The sequence below is a fragment of the Urocampus carinirostris genome, chromosome 11, assembly GCF_059441175.1.
Source record: "Urocampus carinirostris isolate Australia breed hairy pipefish chromosome 11, RoL_Ucar_1.0, whole genome shotgun sequence".
Taxonomy (NCBI): Eukaryota; Metazoa; Chordata; class Actinopteri; order Syngnathiformes; family Syngnathidae; genus Urocampus; species Urocampus carinirostris.
Window position 1 is genome coordinate 4,199,458 of NC_142359.1, and position 18,868 is coordinate 4,218,325.

The 18,868-nt window shown below is 40.0% G+C and overlaps 1 protein-coding gene across 1 annotated transcript in view; it reads right to left on the minus strand.

Annotated features, from left to right (window-relative positions):
* acox3 (acyl-CoA oxidase 3, pristanoyl) overlaps positions 1-14,279 on the minus strand; it is a 31,957-nt gene extending 17,678 nt beyond the window's left edge. Inside the window, exons 1-8 of the mRNA XM_088347927.1 lie at positions 14,176-14,279; positions 11,316-11,450; positions 11,141-11,238; positions 9,002-9,137; positions 6,822-6,896; positions 6,655-6,744; positions 3,610-3,753; positions 3,439-3,527 (exon numbers count right to left, since the gene is read on the minus strand). Coding sequence (XP_088204053.1) covers positions 3,439-3,527; positions 3,610-3,753; positions 6,655-6,744; positions 6,822-6,896; positions 9,002-9,137; positions 11,141-11,238; positions 11,316-11,435 — 752 coding nt within the window. The 5' untranslated portion in view covers positions 11,436-11,450; positions 14,176-14,279. The remainder of the gene's footprint in view (positions 1-3,438; positions 3,528-3,609; positions 3,754-6,654; positions 6,745-6,821; positions 6,897-9,001; positions 9,138-11,140; positions 11,239-11,315; positions 11,451-14,175) is intronic.
* Between the last annotated feature and the right edge of the window lie 4,589 nt (positions 14,280-18,868).

An 18,868-nucleotide genomic window follows, 5' to 3' on the forward strand; every position in this document is an offset into this window, starting at 1 on the left:
CAGCAAATGCTATCACGAGGGCAGGTCGTGTGTGTGTGTGTGTTTAGGGTGGGTGTGACTGTTTGTGATAGGCTGCTGTATGCTGCCAGTCAAACAGCCGAGCAGGTGCACCAGTTAGTGTCTCCACCAAAAGACAAGCACGGAAACAGCTAGCTTTTAGCGTCTCATTACATTGAAAAAAAAAAATCGAATCGAATGAAATCGCATTATGTGGGAAGTCAGAAGAGAACATGAAAATGTTGATCACCATCGGGTGCTCCGTGGATTGTTAAGGGGTCCAGGAGGGACTGACGTGCCATCGGGAGAGAAAGCAATTGCGGAGCTGCAGGTTTGGCCTACTGCCACGGCTACGTGACAGGCCACTCCTGCCGAGCCTGTGTCTCAACAATGCCAGATCCATTACCCATGCGACGGATGACCTGGAGCTACAACTCGTGGAAAATCCTTACATTTGTTTGTATTTTCATCATCACGGAAACCTGGATCAACCCGAGGTTACCCGATGCTAGCTTGCAGCTAGCCAAATGATCTCTAAATCACTTACCTAAACTGAAAGGAGAAACCCTCCAATTTCATTGTATTTATATAATGACAATAAAGGGCATTCATTCAACTGCAGTTCTGTGTTCTTATTTGTAGAACCATAGCTGTTATTTTGTTACAGTCGTCTACTCTCAGTCGGAAAGGACGTTATTTCCAGGGTTGGGTAGGGTTACTTTAACTTGATTACTTTCAATGACTTTTAGATTACTCCAATACCAAATATGCTAATAAAAGACAAAAGAAACTAAATATGAATAAAATGATGACTCACAACACGTGGTAAGCTTTCTCTCCTGGCTTTGATCTCTTTGATCTCCGGCAAAACGAACATAAAATGCGACAGAAACAAAATGAAAATAAATCCAAACAGCTTGCCAACATCATTTTTGCCGTTCCATGTATTCCGTTACTCCCCAAGCCCGCACAAAAATGAGTCATATTTGGTGTTGGAGTAATCCAAAAGTAATTGAAAGTAATCCAGTCAAAGTAACCCTACCCAACCCTGATTTTAACAGGGTGGTCAACGAGTCAATGTTATTTTTTATACCACACGTGTCAAACTCATAGCCGGTTCTCGACATACTCTAATAACTCATATTATGTGGCCTGCAAGACAGTGCTGAGAGAAGCACAAGAGAAAAAAACAGTTGGATCGCGAGTTTTAAATATGTTCACTGGATGTTGCCAAAGTTGCTCACAAAGCATCTATTGTAGCGGTAAATGCTGACTAGCGTCAATCAACCAGAGAACATTGGGGAAAACCTTGCTGATGTTATTTTACTTGGAATAAATGTCACGGATGGCCTGTTTAAACCAAATGTAGACCATTTTGAAAAATAGAATCTGGGTGTCTTTGCTGAGGTATGAATTCAAACTGTGACGTTTCCATATTCAGGTAAACATTTTCATGAAAATAGTTATCAAAAGCAGAAATCATTGAATCTATCATTTTAATTAGTGTTTGTATGCTAGTTTTGTAGCTTTCCAGTGAGTTTAAATAAACTGTAGTGGAAATTTAAGTCAATGGTTCCCTCGCTTTTTTATAATAATTTCTTATTTAATATATCGTGAAAAAAAAACTTTTTAATCAAATCTTACATCTCCGAATAATAATTTATTTTCTACCATGTGGCCCCCGAGGGAAATGAGAGTGACCTCCCTGGTTTATACCTTGACTTGCTTTTTTCCCTCTTAGGCAATCTACCTCCACTGTACCAATATGTTTGCATTGCATTCGCTTAGTAAACATTTTAGGGTAATTTTGCTCAAATACCATCTAAAATATTTGTTAAAACGGTTTAGATGGATAGATAGATAGATAGATAGATAGATAGATAGATAGATAGATAGATAGATAGATAGATAGATAGATAGATAGATAGATAGATAGATAGATAGATAGATAGATAGATAGATAGATAGATAGATAGATAGATAGATAGATAGATAGATAGATAGATAGATAGATAGATAGATAGATAGATAGATGTCTAGATAGATAGATAGATGTCTAGATAGATAGGTGTCTAGATAGATAGATGTCTAGATAGATAGATAGATGTCCAGATAGATGTCTAGATAGATAGTTGATAGATAGATAGATGTCTAGATAGATAGATGTCTAGATAGATAGACGTCTAGATAGATAGTTGTCTAGATAGATGGATAGATGTCTAGATAGATGTCTAGATAGATGTCTAGATAGATGTCTAGATAGATAGATAGATGTCTAGATAGATGGATAGATAAATAGATGTCTAGATAGATAGTTGCCTAGATAGATGTCTAGATAGATGTCTAGATAGATAGATAGATGTCTAGATAGATGTTTAGATAGATAGAGAGATGTCTAGATAGATAGATATATGTCTAGATAGATAGGTGTCTAGATAGATAGATAGATGTCTAGATGTCTAGATAGATGTCTAGATGTCTAGATAGATAGATAGATAGATAGATAGATAGATAGATAGATAGATAGATAGATAGATAGATAGATAGATAGATAGATAGATAGATAGATAGATAGATAGATAGATAGATAGATAGATAGATAGATAGATAGATAGATGTCTAGATAGATAGATGTCTAGATAGATAGATTTTTAGATAGATAGATGTCTAGACAGATGTCTAGATAGTTGTCTAGATAGATGGATAGATGTCTAGATAGATGTCTAGATAGATAGATAGATGTCTAGATAGATAGGTGTCTAGATAGATAGATAGATGTCTAGATAGATAGGTGTCTAGATAGATAGATGTCTAGATAGATAGATAGATAGATGTCCAGATAGATGTCTAGATAGATAGTTGATAGATAGATAGATGTCTAGATAGATAGATGTCTAGATAGATGTCTAGATAGATGTCTAGATAGATGTCTAGATAGATAGATAGATGTCTAGATAGATGGATAGATAAATAGATGTCTAGATAGATAGTTGCCTAGATAGATGTCTAGATAGATGTCTAGATAGATAGATAGATGTCTAGATAGATGTTTAGATAGATAGAGAGATGTCTAGATAGATAGATATATGTCTAGATAGATAGGTGTCTAGATAGATAGATAGATGCCTAGATAGATAGATGTCTAGATAGATGTCTAGATAGATGTCTAGATAGATAGATAGATAGATGTCTAGATAGATAGATAGATAGATAGATGTCTACATAGATGTCTAGATAGATGGATAGGTGTCTAGATAGATGTCTAGATAGATAGATAGATGTCTAGATAGATGTCTAGATAGATGGATAGATGTCTAGATAGATAGATAGATAGATGTCTAGATAGATAGATATCTAGATAGATAGATAGATACTTTATTCATTCCCATAGGAAAATTCACTGTTTAGCATGTTTCCGTAACCTGGATCAGGCAAGCCTACCCATTATCAATTCCGTTCTGGCCCAGCTTCTTGCCTATATCACCGACTATCACGCCAGGCAGCGCCAGCAACGTCTTAGGATCTCTCACCTGCATTCAAATTCAAATCGATTTAATAAAACAACACTGACAACGGAGCTCAAACCGAAGGAAGAAGAGCCGGCTGGCGTACCGGGACAACGAAGGAATGCAGGCCGTGGCAAACGCCGTCTGCCATGTAAAGCTGCGCCAAAACTAGGGCATGGGTGGCCGTCTTCCCTAGGTTGCCCACCCAAAACTTGGCTGCCTCGAAATCCGGAGAGTTGATCACAAACTCCTGAAAAACACCCCACGTTTACAACGTTAGCTTCTGAATCCCATTGAGCAAGATTCTTTTTCAACCTCAGAGATGCGAAAGGCCAACAGTTTCATTTGCATTTTTGAAATAGTAACTTGAATTCTGTTACTACATGGTCATGGGCTTCAAATGGATTGGTCTCTCAGGAACCGTTCTCTTATGGTTCAGATCCTACCTCTCAGATAGGACGCACCGTGTTAAATATGGTGAAATGACATCTGAGCCCTTTAGTGTTACCTGTGGTGTTCCTCAGGGTTCAGTACTTGGCCCCCTTCTTTTTAGCATTTACATGCTTGATATCATTCGCAAGTATAATATCCGTTTTCATTGCTACGCAGATGACACTCAACTATATCTTCCGATAGAGGTATCTGCCACACTAAACTCACACTAAACACACTAAATTTGGAGGCCTGCCTCACTGGGATAAAATAATGGATGTCACTCAACTTCTTGCGCCTTAACTCTGAAAAGACCGAAATGCTAGTTTTTGGTCCATCTAAATGCCGTGACTTGTTCTCAAAATCTGCTCTGAACAATGACAAATGTAATATCACCCAGAATGACTCAATCAAAAATTTAGATGTCATATTTGAACCCGATCTGTCCTTTCATGCCATGTATTATTTGTTATTGCAGCCTGGTCATACTGAAAGGGGATCACCTCATGTGCGGTCCCTTCTCAAGGTTTTTTGATTTTCCTCATGTTGAAGTTTTTGAGTTTTCCCTTGCCCCCATGTAGGTTTTAGATCAGGGGATGGTGTCATAATAGTCTGTAATAATAGTTTGCAAAAATCTGTTGCCTGTGCAGCCCTTTGAGACTCTTTGTGATTAAGGGCGTCACAAATAAACAGGACAATACTTAAAATAAGTTCAGTCAGCCAAAAAGTGATTACATAATCAACAGGCTAATTGTACATTTTTTTTTAAAAATTCAGAGTTAAAAATAGATCATATTTTTAAACACACTTCTTGGGTTAAAAATGCATGCTCTCAGGGGGGTGCTTTCACGCACGTGCTTGCGGTTTTCTTTTATACCAGGATGAAAATGGTGAAAGTAAGAAAAGGACTGTTTTAAATATAGTCCGAATGCTAACCCAAACCTCAGAAAAAAATGTAAAAAGATTTATTCGAGCGCATCTAAGAAAGTACTTGAAGACGCAAACGAAGCAGCATGACATAGGCTGCAAAGATGATTTCAACCAGAAGATGGCGTCGGCAAGTACATATTTTGGAGTTATGTAATGTTGGTGATTATCATTTTTCGAATTTATTAAATTTAATTTCTCAGTATACAGTGAAGAAAATAAGAATTTGAACCCCCTGCTATTTGGCCATTTCTCCCACTTAAAAATCATAGGTGCATTATTATTATTATTATTATTATTGTGAGAGGGATAAACTAAAAAGAAAAATCCAGAAATCACAATGCATGATTTTTCTAACAATTTATTTGTGTGATACAGCTGCAAATAAGTATTTAAACACCTGTGTCTCATCTAGATTTCTGACCCAGAAAGACCTGTTAGTCTGCCTATTAGAAGTCCTCCAGCACTCCATGTATCATCCTGAATCATATACATCTGTTTGAGGTGGTTAGCTGCATGAAGACACCTGTCCACCCCATCCAATCAGTAAGACTTGAGCTTGTAACATGGCGAAGACCAACAAGCGGTCCAAAGACACCAGAGAAAAAATTGTACACCTCCACAAGGCTGGAGAGGGCTACTGAGCAATTGCCAAGCAGCTTGGTGAAAAAAGGTGCACTGTTGGAGCAACCATTAGAAAATGGAAGAAGCTAAACATGACGGTCAATCTCAATCGGAGTGAAGCCCCATGCAAGATATCACATCAAGGGGTCTTAAAGATTCTAAGAAAGGGGAGGAATCAGCCCAGAACTACACAACAGGAATGGTGAATGCTCGGACCACCGTTTCCAAGGTTACTGTAGGTAATACACTAAGACGTCATGATCATCTGTCCATCTAAATAGCATGGTGTTCAAATACTTTTTTCTCCACTGTATGTTATGACATGGTCAGTCAAAAATCTTATAGTTTGGTGATGTATTTTAATATTGGATTTTAGATGCACTTTAATCTTTTCTGTTACAGTAATCAAGCTAATCTTTGCTGTAACTAGGTCCATCTTCTGTCATGATTACTGATGTGACTCAGCTGTGCCCACTCATTTGGCGCCACCCGCCGCTGGCTCTGATTGGCTCCATGTCACCGTTTGAACTCAGTCCTGTCAATCCTCTGTTGTCAGCCCGTCTGCGAATCTCTGTGTATACGAGGCAAGCCCTTTGTGACCCTGACTCCTATCTGTCCTGTTTTTTTGCTCCTGTTTGTCTCCGGCTACGACCTGTTTTGATCCCGACTTCGCCCGCTCTCCCGTCCCGGCTTGCGACCCATTTTTTATCCGGACTTCGCCTGCTCTCCCGTCCTGGCTTACGACTCGTTACTGACCCAGTCTTACTCTCCCAGTCCCGGCTACCGACCAGTTTTCCACCCCTGACACCGCTATCAACCGCTACGGAAGATCCCCTTCCGTGTTCGGATCACAATCAGAGTACCAGAGCAATTTGCTTCCCGCGCACAGCGAACTCCGGATTGTGGGCGTAGCCCTTCTTCTCTCTTTCAATAAAACTTGTGGTAAACGTCACGCAAGTGGGTCCTGTTTCCGTTCTGGTCCTGACATTGTTTTAAAATATCTCATACGATTATAAGGTTTTCATAAGGATACTGTTTTATGAGAACTGAGCACTTAAAACATTGAGACTATTGAAATTGCGGGGGTGAGGAGGGAGAGGATTTCTTCTTCCTAGGGAGGCATGACAGGAAATTTTTTAAAACTGGGCAAAAGTAAGGCCCTGCCTACCTGTGTGGATGGGTCGTAGGTTGCGGTGGTCCTCATGGCTCTTGTGTTGCTGCCGTGACTCACCTCGGTCAGCGCGAAGCATCCGAACGCCTTCGGAAATAAAACCCAACGCGATGATGCCAGACGTGGTTCGTTTTGTGAAAAATGAGGTTGACGATGGTGCTTACCGCCATGTTGTCGATGGCATCCACGATCTTATTGAGTCGTGCTGACCCGCTGCTTGCTATTGTGCCTGCAAACATCTGAAGGGGAAAAAAATGAAATCATGAAGAAAAATTATGTCAATTTGGGCTTCCAACAGAAACATAAATATTTAGTAGATCCTAATTTTGCAGAAATAACAGACTCCAAACGCTTCCTATAGCTTCCAAGGAGAGTCTGGATTATGGATGAAGGCATTTTTGACCATTCTTCTGTAGAAAACATCTCCACCTCAGTTCAGTTTGATGGTTTCCAAGCATGGACAGCCCGCTTTAAACCACACCAAATTTTACTGTGGGTGTAGCAAGTGTTTGTCTTGGAATGCTGTGTTCTCCTTCCACCTTGCCCTTTGTTATGTCCAAATAACTCAATTTTAGTTTCATCAGTCCACAGCAGCTTATTCCAAAACGAAGCTGGCTTGTCCAAATGTGCGTTAGCATACCTCAAGCGACTCTGTTTGTGGCATGTGCGCAGAAAAGGCTTCTGCCTCATTACTCTCCCATACAGCATCTCCTTGTGCAAAGTAAGCCGAATAGTTGTACGATGCGCAGTGACACCATCTGCAGCAAGATCATGTTGTTGGTCTTTGGAGCTGGTCTGTGAGTTGAGTTTGACGGTTTTCGCTATCCTTCGCCTCTGCTTATCTGAGATTTTTCTTGGCCTACCACTCTGGGCCTTAACTAGAACTGTGCCTGTGAGTTTCCATTTCCTCACTATGTTCCTCACAGTGGAAACTGACAGCTGAAATGTCTGAGCTAGCTTTTTGTATCCTTCCCCTAAACCATGATGTTGAACAAATTTTGTTTTGGAGTCATTTGTCAATTGTTCAAGGCTCCCATGTTGCCACTCTTCAGAGAAGATGCAAAGAGAACAACTTGCAAATGGCCACCTTAAATACCCTTTCTCGTGATTGGCTTCACCTGTATGTAGGTTAAGGGTCAATGAGCTTACCAAACAAATTTTGTGTTCGAATAATTAGTGCTAAAGTTAGTCAAATCAATGAAACCACAAGGGTGCCCAAATTTATGCACCTGCCTACTTTTGTTTAAGCAATTATTGCACGTTTTCTGTAAATCCTATGAACTTCATTTCACTTCTCAGATTTCACTGTGTTTGTCTGCTATTTGATATATTTAACTGAAATTGCTGATCCGAACAACCAATGATTTATAAAGGAAAGTCTTCAAAATGATCAGGGGTGCCCAAAGTTTTGCATACGTCTGTATATTCGAATTTTAAAAATTGACGCTTCAAGGAACAATGGCGTACAAACTAATGCCAGCTGCAGTAAACTACGAGGGAAGAAGTATTGCAATGGCAAAGAGAATCCACCAGAGAGTGGTGTTGGCCTCATCTTTAAGCAGACTTGTTGTGAAACATGGCACCACTTTCAAGCGTTTACAAGCACTTCACCCTAAAATTCAAGCATTTCTCGTTTTTTGAAAACACAAAATTCAAATTCTAAATTGTCAAGGATTTCAAGCAGATGTACAAAACCTGGTAGCTGCAAATATTCAGCAAGCAGTTTGCTTTTTAGGAATGAGTGGAGAGGTGTTGTAAAAGGATAGTGGGATGTTTGGACGCGTTCTAATGGATGGTCAGGGCACCTGTATGATGGGGCAGGGGTAAACCAGCGAAAGTGTATATCTAAACCAGATGGTATCACGTTTCTGTTTCAAATATTGGTACCGCCCAAAGGGGCGTTTCTTTTCTCTTTCTTTGTTCTGCCTAAATAAATGCAGTTTGGTGGGGGAAGGGCGCCCCAGAGTTAGGAGCGCGGCCAAGGAGATGGACGCAAGTTCCTCCTCTCCTGGCCCCTCCCCCTCTCAAACTGGCAGTTGTAAAAAAAAGGTCGAATGCCTGGTGTATTTTTCTAGCGTCAGCAACTTGTAAATAGCTCTCCCACGGCATGTAAGAGGTCGATTTAGACCCCACAGAGGTGAATTGGAATTCTGCACATCCTAGGTGACATTTAAAGAGACATGCCGAGGGTCCGGCTCATCTCTGAGGAGCAGGATGACGCCAAACAGGGAACAGCGTCGGTGACCAGATGATAAAGGTGCTATTACTCATGTACAATATCGTCTGAGATCAAACCGATCTGCGGTACCGAAATAGTTGCCGACCATAGAGCTAGAGTACTCACGGCTTTGTTAAGGAAGTATTTGGTCGCCACAGACCAGTCGTACATCCCCAAGCAGTTGTTGAGGACGACCCCCTTCCACGGATCGGCCATGGCCTCGTCAATGGGCAAAAAGTCGTAGCGGAACAGTTGCTTCACCCTGGATGTTTCCAGTACAAACAAAAATTTGAGTCTTGATTAGCAGTAGACCGATTATCGGACGGGGCGAGGATCGGAATGGTTGGTTATTGGCGCCGATATTTGGAAATTTGACGGATATCTGTATCTGCATTTGATTTATTCGATGGGCCAATAAAATTTAGGCTCTGTGCAGCCGAGCCCCTTTCTTCTCCTTCCTGATGTTTGCCTTGGATGCTTCCCACCCAGTGTCTTCTGATTGGATAAGCCACCAGTGTAGTTAACTTGTTTTAGTGAAGCAATTTCAGATGGAGACTGATATATTAGCTCTTATCATAACATTAGTTCACCAATCAAGCATGTGTGTGAGTGATTGACAGAGAGCAATGGAAGCACACAAAATTGATTAGCTGTTACCATATCATTAGTCTGTCCATCTGGCTCTAAATCACTTTCCAATTTGCAAGCTCCGTTGAAATTCCATTCCTTTTTGCCCTTTTTAAGTTCATTATAGTCATGTTGGGTATATTGACATTTTTATTTATTTATTGTAATAAAAAATTAGGGAGGTATTAAGTTTTATGTACCTTTTTACGAGTTGCTGCTCAACCTTATTTTATTTCCTGCACCGCTAGTTTTGGATTTTAATGAAGGATATGTCATGTTGAGATGAAATTCTAGTCGGTTTGTGTCACGGTTGCCATGCCGCCCAATTGGCCCCGCCCGTGTGGCGCCAGCTGCGGCTCGTAGACTGATTGGCTTCCCTGCTATTTAAACCCAGTCCTGTCACTCTCCTTTTGTCACCCCGTCAACGAACTTCTGTCCCGGAAGATGTGTGTTTCGACTCGGTCCTGTCCCTGTTGGAATTTGCTGTCCGGTATTGTTCCCATTTATTTTGCCCTGTTTAATATCGGTTTTCAGTTTAGTTTCCGTCTATTTTTGTCCTGTTTATTATTCTCTCAAGTTTTCGTTCCCGTTTAGTTTGTCCTGTTTATTTTCGTTATCCTGATTCATTATCTATCCTGTCTGTCCCGACCTGTCCGGTATCGACCCCATCAGTCCGATATCAACTCGGGCAATCGGAATGGATCTCGTCGGTCTCTGGCTTCCTGTCTTTCCACGCCAGACCGCTGCCTAACGTGCATGACTCCCCATTTCCCGCAAAATAAAAGGCTTGTGTGAGAATTCACGCGTTTGGGGCCTGATCCTGATCTGGTTCCTGACAGTTTGTGAGAGCTATTATTTATTTTCGTTATCCTGATTCATTATCTATCCTGTCTGTCCCGTCCTGTCCGGTATCAACCCCATCCGTCCGATCTCAACTCAGGCAATTGGAATCGATCTCGTCAACCTCTGGCTTCCTGTCTTTCCACGCCAGACCGACTGCCTAACGTGCATGACTCCTCATTTCCCGTAAAATAAAAGGCTTGTGTGAGAACGTCCAGATCCTGTTCTGGTTCCTGAAAGTTTGCGAAAGTTATTAAAGTTTTATTTGAATTTATAACAAATGTTTTTGTTTCTTTTTGCATTATACAAAAATTTGTAGGCAATTTTTTACACTTTTACAGCAAATGAAAATCATCTCCTGTCGTGTCCAGCATGGTCGCCGTGGCGACCGGCTGGCCCCGCACCCTGGTCACGGCTGCAGTAGATCAGCCAATTTGCCTGTGTGCTACTTAAGGGTGGGTTGTGGGTTTTGCGGGTGGTGGCTCATTGCATTTTCTGTCTGCATTTCCCGTTCTGTTTTGCTCTGTCCTGTTTTGTTTGAGTCGGAAGAAACCTGTGTTTGCACGTTTTTTGTTAAAGCTTGTTTGTTCCGTCTTGCCCCTGAGTTTTGGACGACTTTTATTTTCCTAAATAAAAGTTTTGATCGTCAACGCAATTGAGTTCTCCCTTCCTGCCTCCTGCCTCCGTGCTGGTCCGGTCCCCTCGTGACATCTCCAAATATCAGTTATCGGATTACACAGGATACTAATAATCGTATCGGTACCGGCACTGAAAGACCGGTCTTGGTCCATCTGGTACCTGAGGAAGGTGAGTTCTCGCATTTTTTCCATGGAGACATCCTCACCCGGCGTCCTGGAGAAAAGCGGGTCGTTCTCCAAAGCCGTGAAGATTCGTTGCTGCGGTACAATATAACCGGAAAAGTGAGCAGGAGCATGAGGACACCACCTTATGGAACATGACCATCTTTCTATACCTTGAACTCATACGAATCCTCCCCTTCCAGAAACAGAAGCATGTCCTTCCACGGGAAAGAAGCTTTTTGTCTGTAGGCGTCCAGTGGCCCGCTCGGGAGATCAGGCACTTGCGGCTTCATTATCTTCAAAGTTTGCTAATAAATGGATATTTCGATGAGCAGGTCTGTCTTTCACGTCTGAGTTCCAGTTCTGATCATATGCAGTCGTGTCGTGAAAAAAAACTGGGTTTTTTTATACATAAGGAAAAAAAATCTCTGTCTATAGACTTACCGGTCCTGTACTTGAATAAATGACATAATGCATTACACCACCTCAATGTCAATGTATGCACACTTCATTGAGTTACCGTAAATTCCGGACTATAAGCCACTACTTTTTTCCCTAACTTTCAACCCTGCGGCTTATTCAGTGATGCGGCCAATTTATGTCATTTTTATAACGCCCGCTAGCGGCGCTCGAGCGTTGCTACCATTAACTGCCCTGTCAAAGCTATATTATTATTGTTAAAGCTTTGAAAACTCTCTCGGTGTACCGTCTTTCTTTGTAAACATGTGTAACCTGTGTATAATATATATTTGCAACTGTATATTTTTGTCATGTATTTATTTGTATTTATTTGAGACACTTATTCTGATATGTTTTGCACAGGTGAACGAAAAATGAGGGGCGGAACAAACGCGGGGTGCCGAGTTTAAGTGGGGACCGCTAAAGGTGAGGGACAGACAAGGAAAGAAGAGGGGGTAATAAGTTGGTTAAAAAAAAAAGGAGTTGCGTGAGTAAATGTCTTCATCTGATATATTTTTCCCACCCTTACCTTTGGAAATATACACTTTTTTCCTTGGATTACTTTCAACGGGACCCGGACTCTGCAGGTCTGCATCAAACCTTAAGTACCGGTATCATTTTCCGTTCATTTTGCCGGCTGTGATTTTTGGACTGTGGACTTTAATGAAGGACATTTAGTTTCAATCGCGGGACTTAAAGTCGGGTTTGGGTTAATTTTGTGTTTGTGTTGCGCATGTGCCTTATATACATGTGCGGCTTGTGTATGTACAAAATCGGTTTTCCTCTTAAAATGTGGTGGGTGCGGCTTATAATCAGGTGCGCTCTATAGTCCGGAATTTACGGTAGATATGTTCAGTGTTCGTATACAGACGCTGCCCTGCTTACGAAAGAGATAGGTTCCGGACAATAGTTGAGTTAAATTTGTTCGTAGGTTGCCTCAGTGCTATATTTTGTATGTTTAAGGTGTATATAAGTAACCTGTATTGTTTTGTACTAAAAATGGACATTTCATAAAATAATATGCTCTATAAAGATAAATAAAGTTGAGTTCAACTTAGTTTTGAAAGATGCGCTTCAAGAGGTCCTCCTCCGTGGTAAAAAGTGGCCGAAAATAAGTGTTCCGACCATTTTCTCAACCGCATCAGGCTTTCTTATTCCCCTATAGTAAAGAAACGCAAAGGAAAGAAAGGGGGAAAGAGATGATATAAAGAAAGATTTAAAGAAGAGGGGCAGAAAGGAAATAGGGAAGGAAGGGAGGGAAAGGAGGAAAGGGGTGTAAAAACATAAATAAGGAAGGAAATGATTGGGGAAGGAAGGAAATAATGAAGTAAAGAAAGAAATCTAATGGGAAAGTAGGAAAGCAGGGAAGAAAGAAGCAACTAAGAATGGAAAAAAATACAAGAGCGAGAAGGGAAGGAAAGTAAAAATGCAGTCTGTTTTATTCAGTAGTGTAATGAGAGCGATCGATGCCAAGTACCTACACCAATAATACTTCTGATACCGACTTTGCTACCCAAAAATCCAGAAACAACATTATGATTTTTTTTCTCTCCTTTTTTGTGTTTCTGCTATGAATAACCTATATTTTACGTTGACAATATCTGTGTATTATTTGCCCTCATGTAGGTTTTAGATGAGGAGATGGTGTCATAATAGTCTGTAGTTTGCAATAGTATGTGGTCTGTGCAGCCCTTTGAGACTCTGTGATTAAGGGCCAAACAAATAAACATGACTCGACATGTTGAGGTTTTGAGTTTTTCCTTGCCCTCATGTAGGTTTTAGATCAGGGGATGGTGTCAAAAATAGTCTGTAGTTTGCTAAAGTCTTTGATCTGTGCAGCCCTTTGAGACTCTTTGTGATTAAGGGCGTCACAAATAAACATGACTTGACTTATCTTGAGGTTTTTGAGTTTTTCCTTGCCCTCATGTAGGTTCTAGATCAGGGGATGGTGTAATCACAGTCTGTGGTTTGCAAGAATCTGTGGTCTGTGCAGCCCTTTAAGACTCTTTGTGATTAAGGGTATTGGAGTCATCCAAAAGTAATTGAAAGTAATCCAGTTAAAGTAACCCTACCCAACCCTGGTCACAACAAAATGTTAATGAACAATATATATGATATAAGGAAACACATGTACAATATAACATGTTAAACGAGATAAATAAACACGTTTGAAAAAAAAATATGGTGTAAGATTATTTTGTATTTTGTAAGGGAAAATACGACAGTTTGTAAGGGCATGGAGCCCTGGAGCGCGACAGGTATGCTATAAATGCACACTTCAATTCACAAGTTAGATATTTACGTGTTTATTTTGCATTATTGCGGCAAATCGGCCATAATGTCTAAATATTTTGCATCATTCTTATGATATTAGCAATTGACTTTGCTGGAGGCGCTTGCTCCAAATTTTTGCTTTTTAATAGTTTCTAAAGCAAAGTTCAAGGACAGTTACATCAACTTTGATCCAGAAAAACAAAAGCAGCCTCCAAATCCAACGTTGTCAAAAAACATTATGAAACAAGTCAGAAAAATCTTCAAATTTACACTTAAAATGTGGCTTTTTTTTCAACCTACCTTTGGGGAATGTTGAACGCCAAAAATCAAGTAGAGTAAAGAAATATATATATATGTACTGTATAGTTAGCTGAACTTTGGTCCAGGACACGCCCACTACTCGTAACCCGGAAGTAAACCGTCAGAACGGGAACGTGGTCGTCTTGGTACACTTTTTTTTTTTTATTTTATTAAATTTTATTTTTTCATTGCGTCATTCAAAACGAAATCGGCATTAAATCATAGAAGCCCAAGAGTGCCATAATTCAATTCATAAAATGGAAACTCAAAATTTTGATTTTTTTTCATTGCGTCATTCAAAACGAAATCAGCATTACATTACAGAAGCCCAAGAGTGCCATAATTCAATTCATAAAATTGAAACTCAAATTTTATTTTATTTGTATTTTCATTGCGTCATTCCAAACAAAGTCGGCATGGAATTTAAGAAGCCCAAAAGTGTCATAATTTAATTAATAAAATGGAAATTTAAATCATAAAAACAGCCCTTAAAAATTCAATTGATAAAACACGCCTTAAAACGAATATTCAATTCATAAAAAACGGCCTTTCCAAATAATATGTTATGATAAAAAAATGTTATAATTATATTTTCTTACTGCCATGCTTCTATTTTTAAAAATTCATTTTTAACAAGGTACGTAGAGCCTTTTTATTTTAAAGGCTGTTTTGATGAATTGAATAAGCGTTTTAAGGACATTTTTATTAATTGAATATTCCTGCAAACAAAGTTTTTATCCATTTATTGTTCATTATAATAATTGAATTGTGGCACTCTTGGGCTTCCATATTAAATAGCCAAACGGCAATACAAAGCTACTAGGTTTAAGGCACAGGTGTCAAACAGGATGCCCGCGGGCCAGATCAGGCCCACTAAGGGATTGAATCCGGCCCGCGAGACAACACTCAGAGAAGCGCAAGAGAAAAACAAGCTGCAGGTTGAAATATGTCCACTTTATGTTGCCAACGAAAAGTGCCTCAAACAAAGACACTGTACTTGTATTTCTTTTTTTATCTCTTTTCCACCATTTTTCTCCCACTCTGTCTCTTTCACTCTCTATGTCTCTCTTTTTCACTTCCTTTGTTGCTCTTTGTTTTTTTCTCTCTCTGTGTCTTTTTAACTTCTTTTGCTCTAACTTCCTTTTTTCCTTTTCTCTCTTTTCTCTTTCTCTCTTCCTACCCTTCGCGCTTTCTTTTCTCTTTTCCCTCCTTCTGTCTTTCCATTTCTCTTTGGATTTCTTTCTTCCTCTCCCTTTCTTTTCCCCCTCTCTCACGACTTTTTATCTTTTGTTTCCCATGCTCTCTCCCTCTCTCTTTCTTTGTCCCGCCCTCTCTCCTTTTCCCTCCCTCTTTCTCTTATTTCTTTATCTCTCTTTTTCTTTCTCTTTAATTTATGAGTCCGGCCCCCGACAGAATGTTTGTTCTATCGTGTGGCCCCCGAGTTCAAATGAGTTTGACACCCCTGCTTTAAGGGAACAGAAAGTGCTGTAGAAAAAGTACAGTACTGTATATAAATAAATACAAAAATCATTATTGGCCAAATATTACACACGAGGGCTTTAAGAATATACATCATTTGGACAAAGAGAATGTTTATCAATTTTAAAGATTTAAAGAAAATCCTGTGTGCCCTGCGATTGGCTGGCAACCAGTTCAGGGTGTCCCCTGCCTACTGCCCGGAGATGGCTGGGATGGGCTCCAGCCCTCCCGCAACCCTAATGAGGATAAGCGGCACAGCTAATGAGATGAGATGAGCACTGACAATTTCCCGAATAATAAAATGTACGTTTTTAAAATTTTTTGTAAAAAGGCTCCTCTACTTACAAAAATAAAATACTTAGACATAGAGGTAAGTTATATTTTGTATTGCATGCACCTTTTTTTCTGAGTACAGGACAGTACTGTAGTACCGCTACCAGCATCCACCCCAACATTTGAAATGACTTAAAAATTTGGTGCATATGTAACGGGTGCAATAATAACTTTTGTTTTATTGAAATTCCTGCTGAAATATGTTGTATAGTTTCTGTATAAGTGTCCTGCAATGATGAGTCCAACACTGCCACCTGCTGGTATGTGGTAAGGTTTGGTTTGGCTTTAGACTTTGCTACAGGAAGGTGGGGGGGGGTTTGGCAGTCTACAACGAGCTGCCAACGGTAAGACGCGATCTTTTGATGCTCCGGAAAAAGTTAATTTTTAAAATTAAAACCACAACTGACAAATCTCTCATCATGCACAGGAATGTGATTGATGTTGTCAAGCTTTTTGGATTTATTTTCGTTTTGTTTCTGTCGCCTTTTATGTTAGTTTTGCCGGACGTTGCATATTGTGCTAAGATGCTAATTACCCTTATAGAGATCAAAGCCAACAGAGAAGCTTACCACGTGTTGTGTTGTGACTCATTCATTTGCAGGTAAATTATACCCGTTCTTTATACTCGTTATTGTTATTATTTCTATTTTCTCATATGTATAAAAAGGATGATGTTGGTTAAAATTCAGACTAAAGAGAAATATGTTGAATCCATTGTAAACGTTGAAAAGCCACTATACAATCTCTTGTTAAAAGTATCTTGTTAAAATGGATGTAAAAATGTATTGTGATGGTTGATATTCTAAAATATATTTTATGTAAACTGAAAAGAAAGCTCTTTGAAATATATTGGGCAGTCTACAACGAGCTGCCAACAAAATCAAAGCCTACAGAGAAGCTTACCACGTGTTGTGTTGTGACTCATTCATTTGCAGCAACTGTAATAAAAACCTCGTCATCCAGTCCAGCGTGAATGTGGATCTTTGGTGGGACAGGTACACCGCGGAACTGCTACTGAGATCAAAGCCAGCAGAAAAGCGAATGTTGTGACTCATTCACTTGCAGAAACTGTAATAATAAAAACCTCATCATCCAGTCCAGCGTGAATGTGGATCTTTGGTGGGACAAGTACACTGCGGAACTGCTACTGAGATCAAAGCCAGCAGAAAAGCTAATGTTGTGACTCATTCATTTGCAGAAACTGTAATAATAAAAACCTCATCATCCAGTCCAGCGTAAATGTGGATCTTTGGTGGGACAAGTACACCGCGGAACTGCTACTGAGATCAAAGCCAGCAGAAAAGCTAATGTTGTGACTCATTCATTTGCAGAAACTGTAATAATAAAAACCTCATCATCCAGTCCAGCGTGAATGTGGATCTTTGGTGGGACAGGTACACCGCGGTTACACATAAAGTTTTCTAAAAATTGATATCATTCGAAAAAACAATTGAATGTTCCTCTTTTAAATTGAATTATGACACTCTTGGGCTTCCATAATAACTCACCATAATACAACGAAGCCTCCACAGACTCTTCCGCTATGCCGCAAGTGACAGGAGAGGGGGAGAGCGGTGTTAGGAATCAAACGGACTGAACCATTTCAAGGCAGTGGAGTATTTCCAATGCTGCGCTGATAATATTTTGTTTTGTTTTACTTTTTTTTTTTAGCTAGTGTTTTTCATTATGTTTATTAAGGAAAATGTTTCAAGGTTTCTTCATTTTCCTCATGTTGAGGTTTTGAGTTTTTCCTTGCCCTCATGTTGTTTCCAGATCAGGGGATGGTGTCATAATAGTCTGAAATAATAGTCTGTGAAATAACCTGTGCAGCCCTTTGAGAGTCTTTGTGATTAAGGGCTATACAAATAAAAATGACATGACTTAAAATAGTATAATTTTGGGGGGTTATTGAGCACCCCAAAAACAGGCATGTTACACCCATATCAGACAGGTAAAGAACTAAAAGATCCTTAAATTGTAATTTTGGAAAGGCCTGTAGCCAATCATGACTTCAACTTTTTACCACAAGAATCAAACATTCTTCATCAACAATGAACTACAATCAAAAAACAAGCGATATGGAAAGCTACCATACTATTCATCAATGAAATCTTATTGCAGAAAATATCAAAACTTGAAGCACACACACTTCTTTAATATATTCGCCATCAGTAAATATAGTTTTCTGTGCTTTGCCATGCAACGAGCAATGTGATAGCTTGCTTCAGTGGTGTGTAGCAGTGACAAAGGTTTTCAAAGTCGGTGTTTCTTTGCCATACCTGGACACAGCGCGTTTTCATGTCTCCGCCTTGTCAGACTCATCCTTGATTTCATGTTTCGTCTGGTAATGATGTTTAACACTTGATGTGCGAGGTACAATGCTCTCGAGGCATCATGCACAAACAGCACGATCATTTTTGGCACAAAGTCATTTGTCTACGCTGGCTGATAAGAACGAGATTATTTCGCTAAAAGGAGCTGTCGTGATTCATTCATTTATCGCGCGTCTGTTTCTGGGTTAAAACACGATCTCTCCTCGGCGCTGCGCAGACACACACACCGAGCAGAGGAGGAGGGGCGCAACCGTAAAGCCTCTAAGCAACACGGCGTGCAACTGAAAATGTCGATTTCTGGTAAAAATGTGCATTTCTTAAAAAAAAAGGAATCATTGTTTTGCTATGCGCTTGCATGTCACTAGTTAACCCCTCGCGTGCCAGCAGCGGCACGCGTGTCATAGGTTGCCGACCCCTGATTTAATGAAATGATCTGCATTTCTATAGCGCTTTTCAAGTCAAGACTTCCCAAAGCGCTTTACAGTGTGCTTCACATTTACCAATAGCGGCCGTGCAGCCATGTAAGGCGCTAACCTGCATACTGGGGG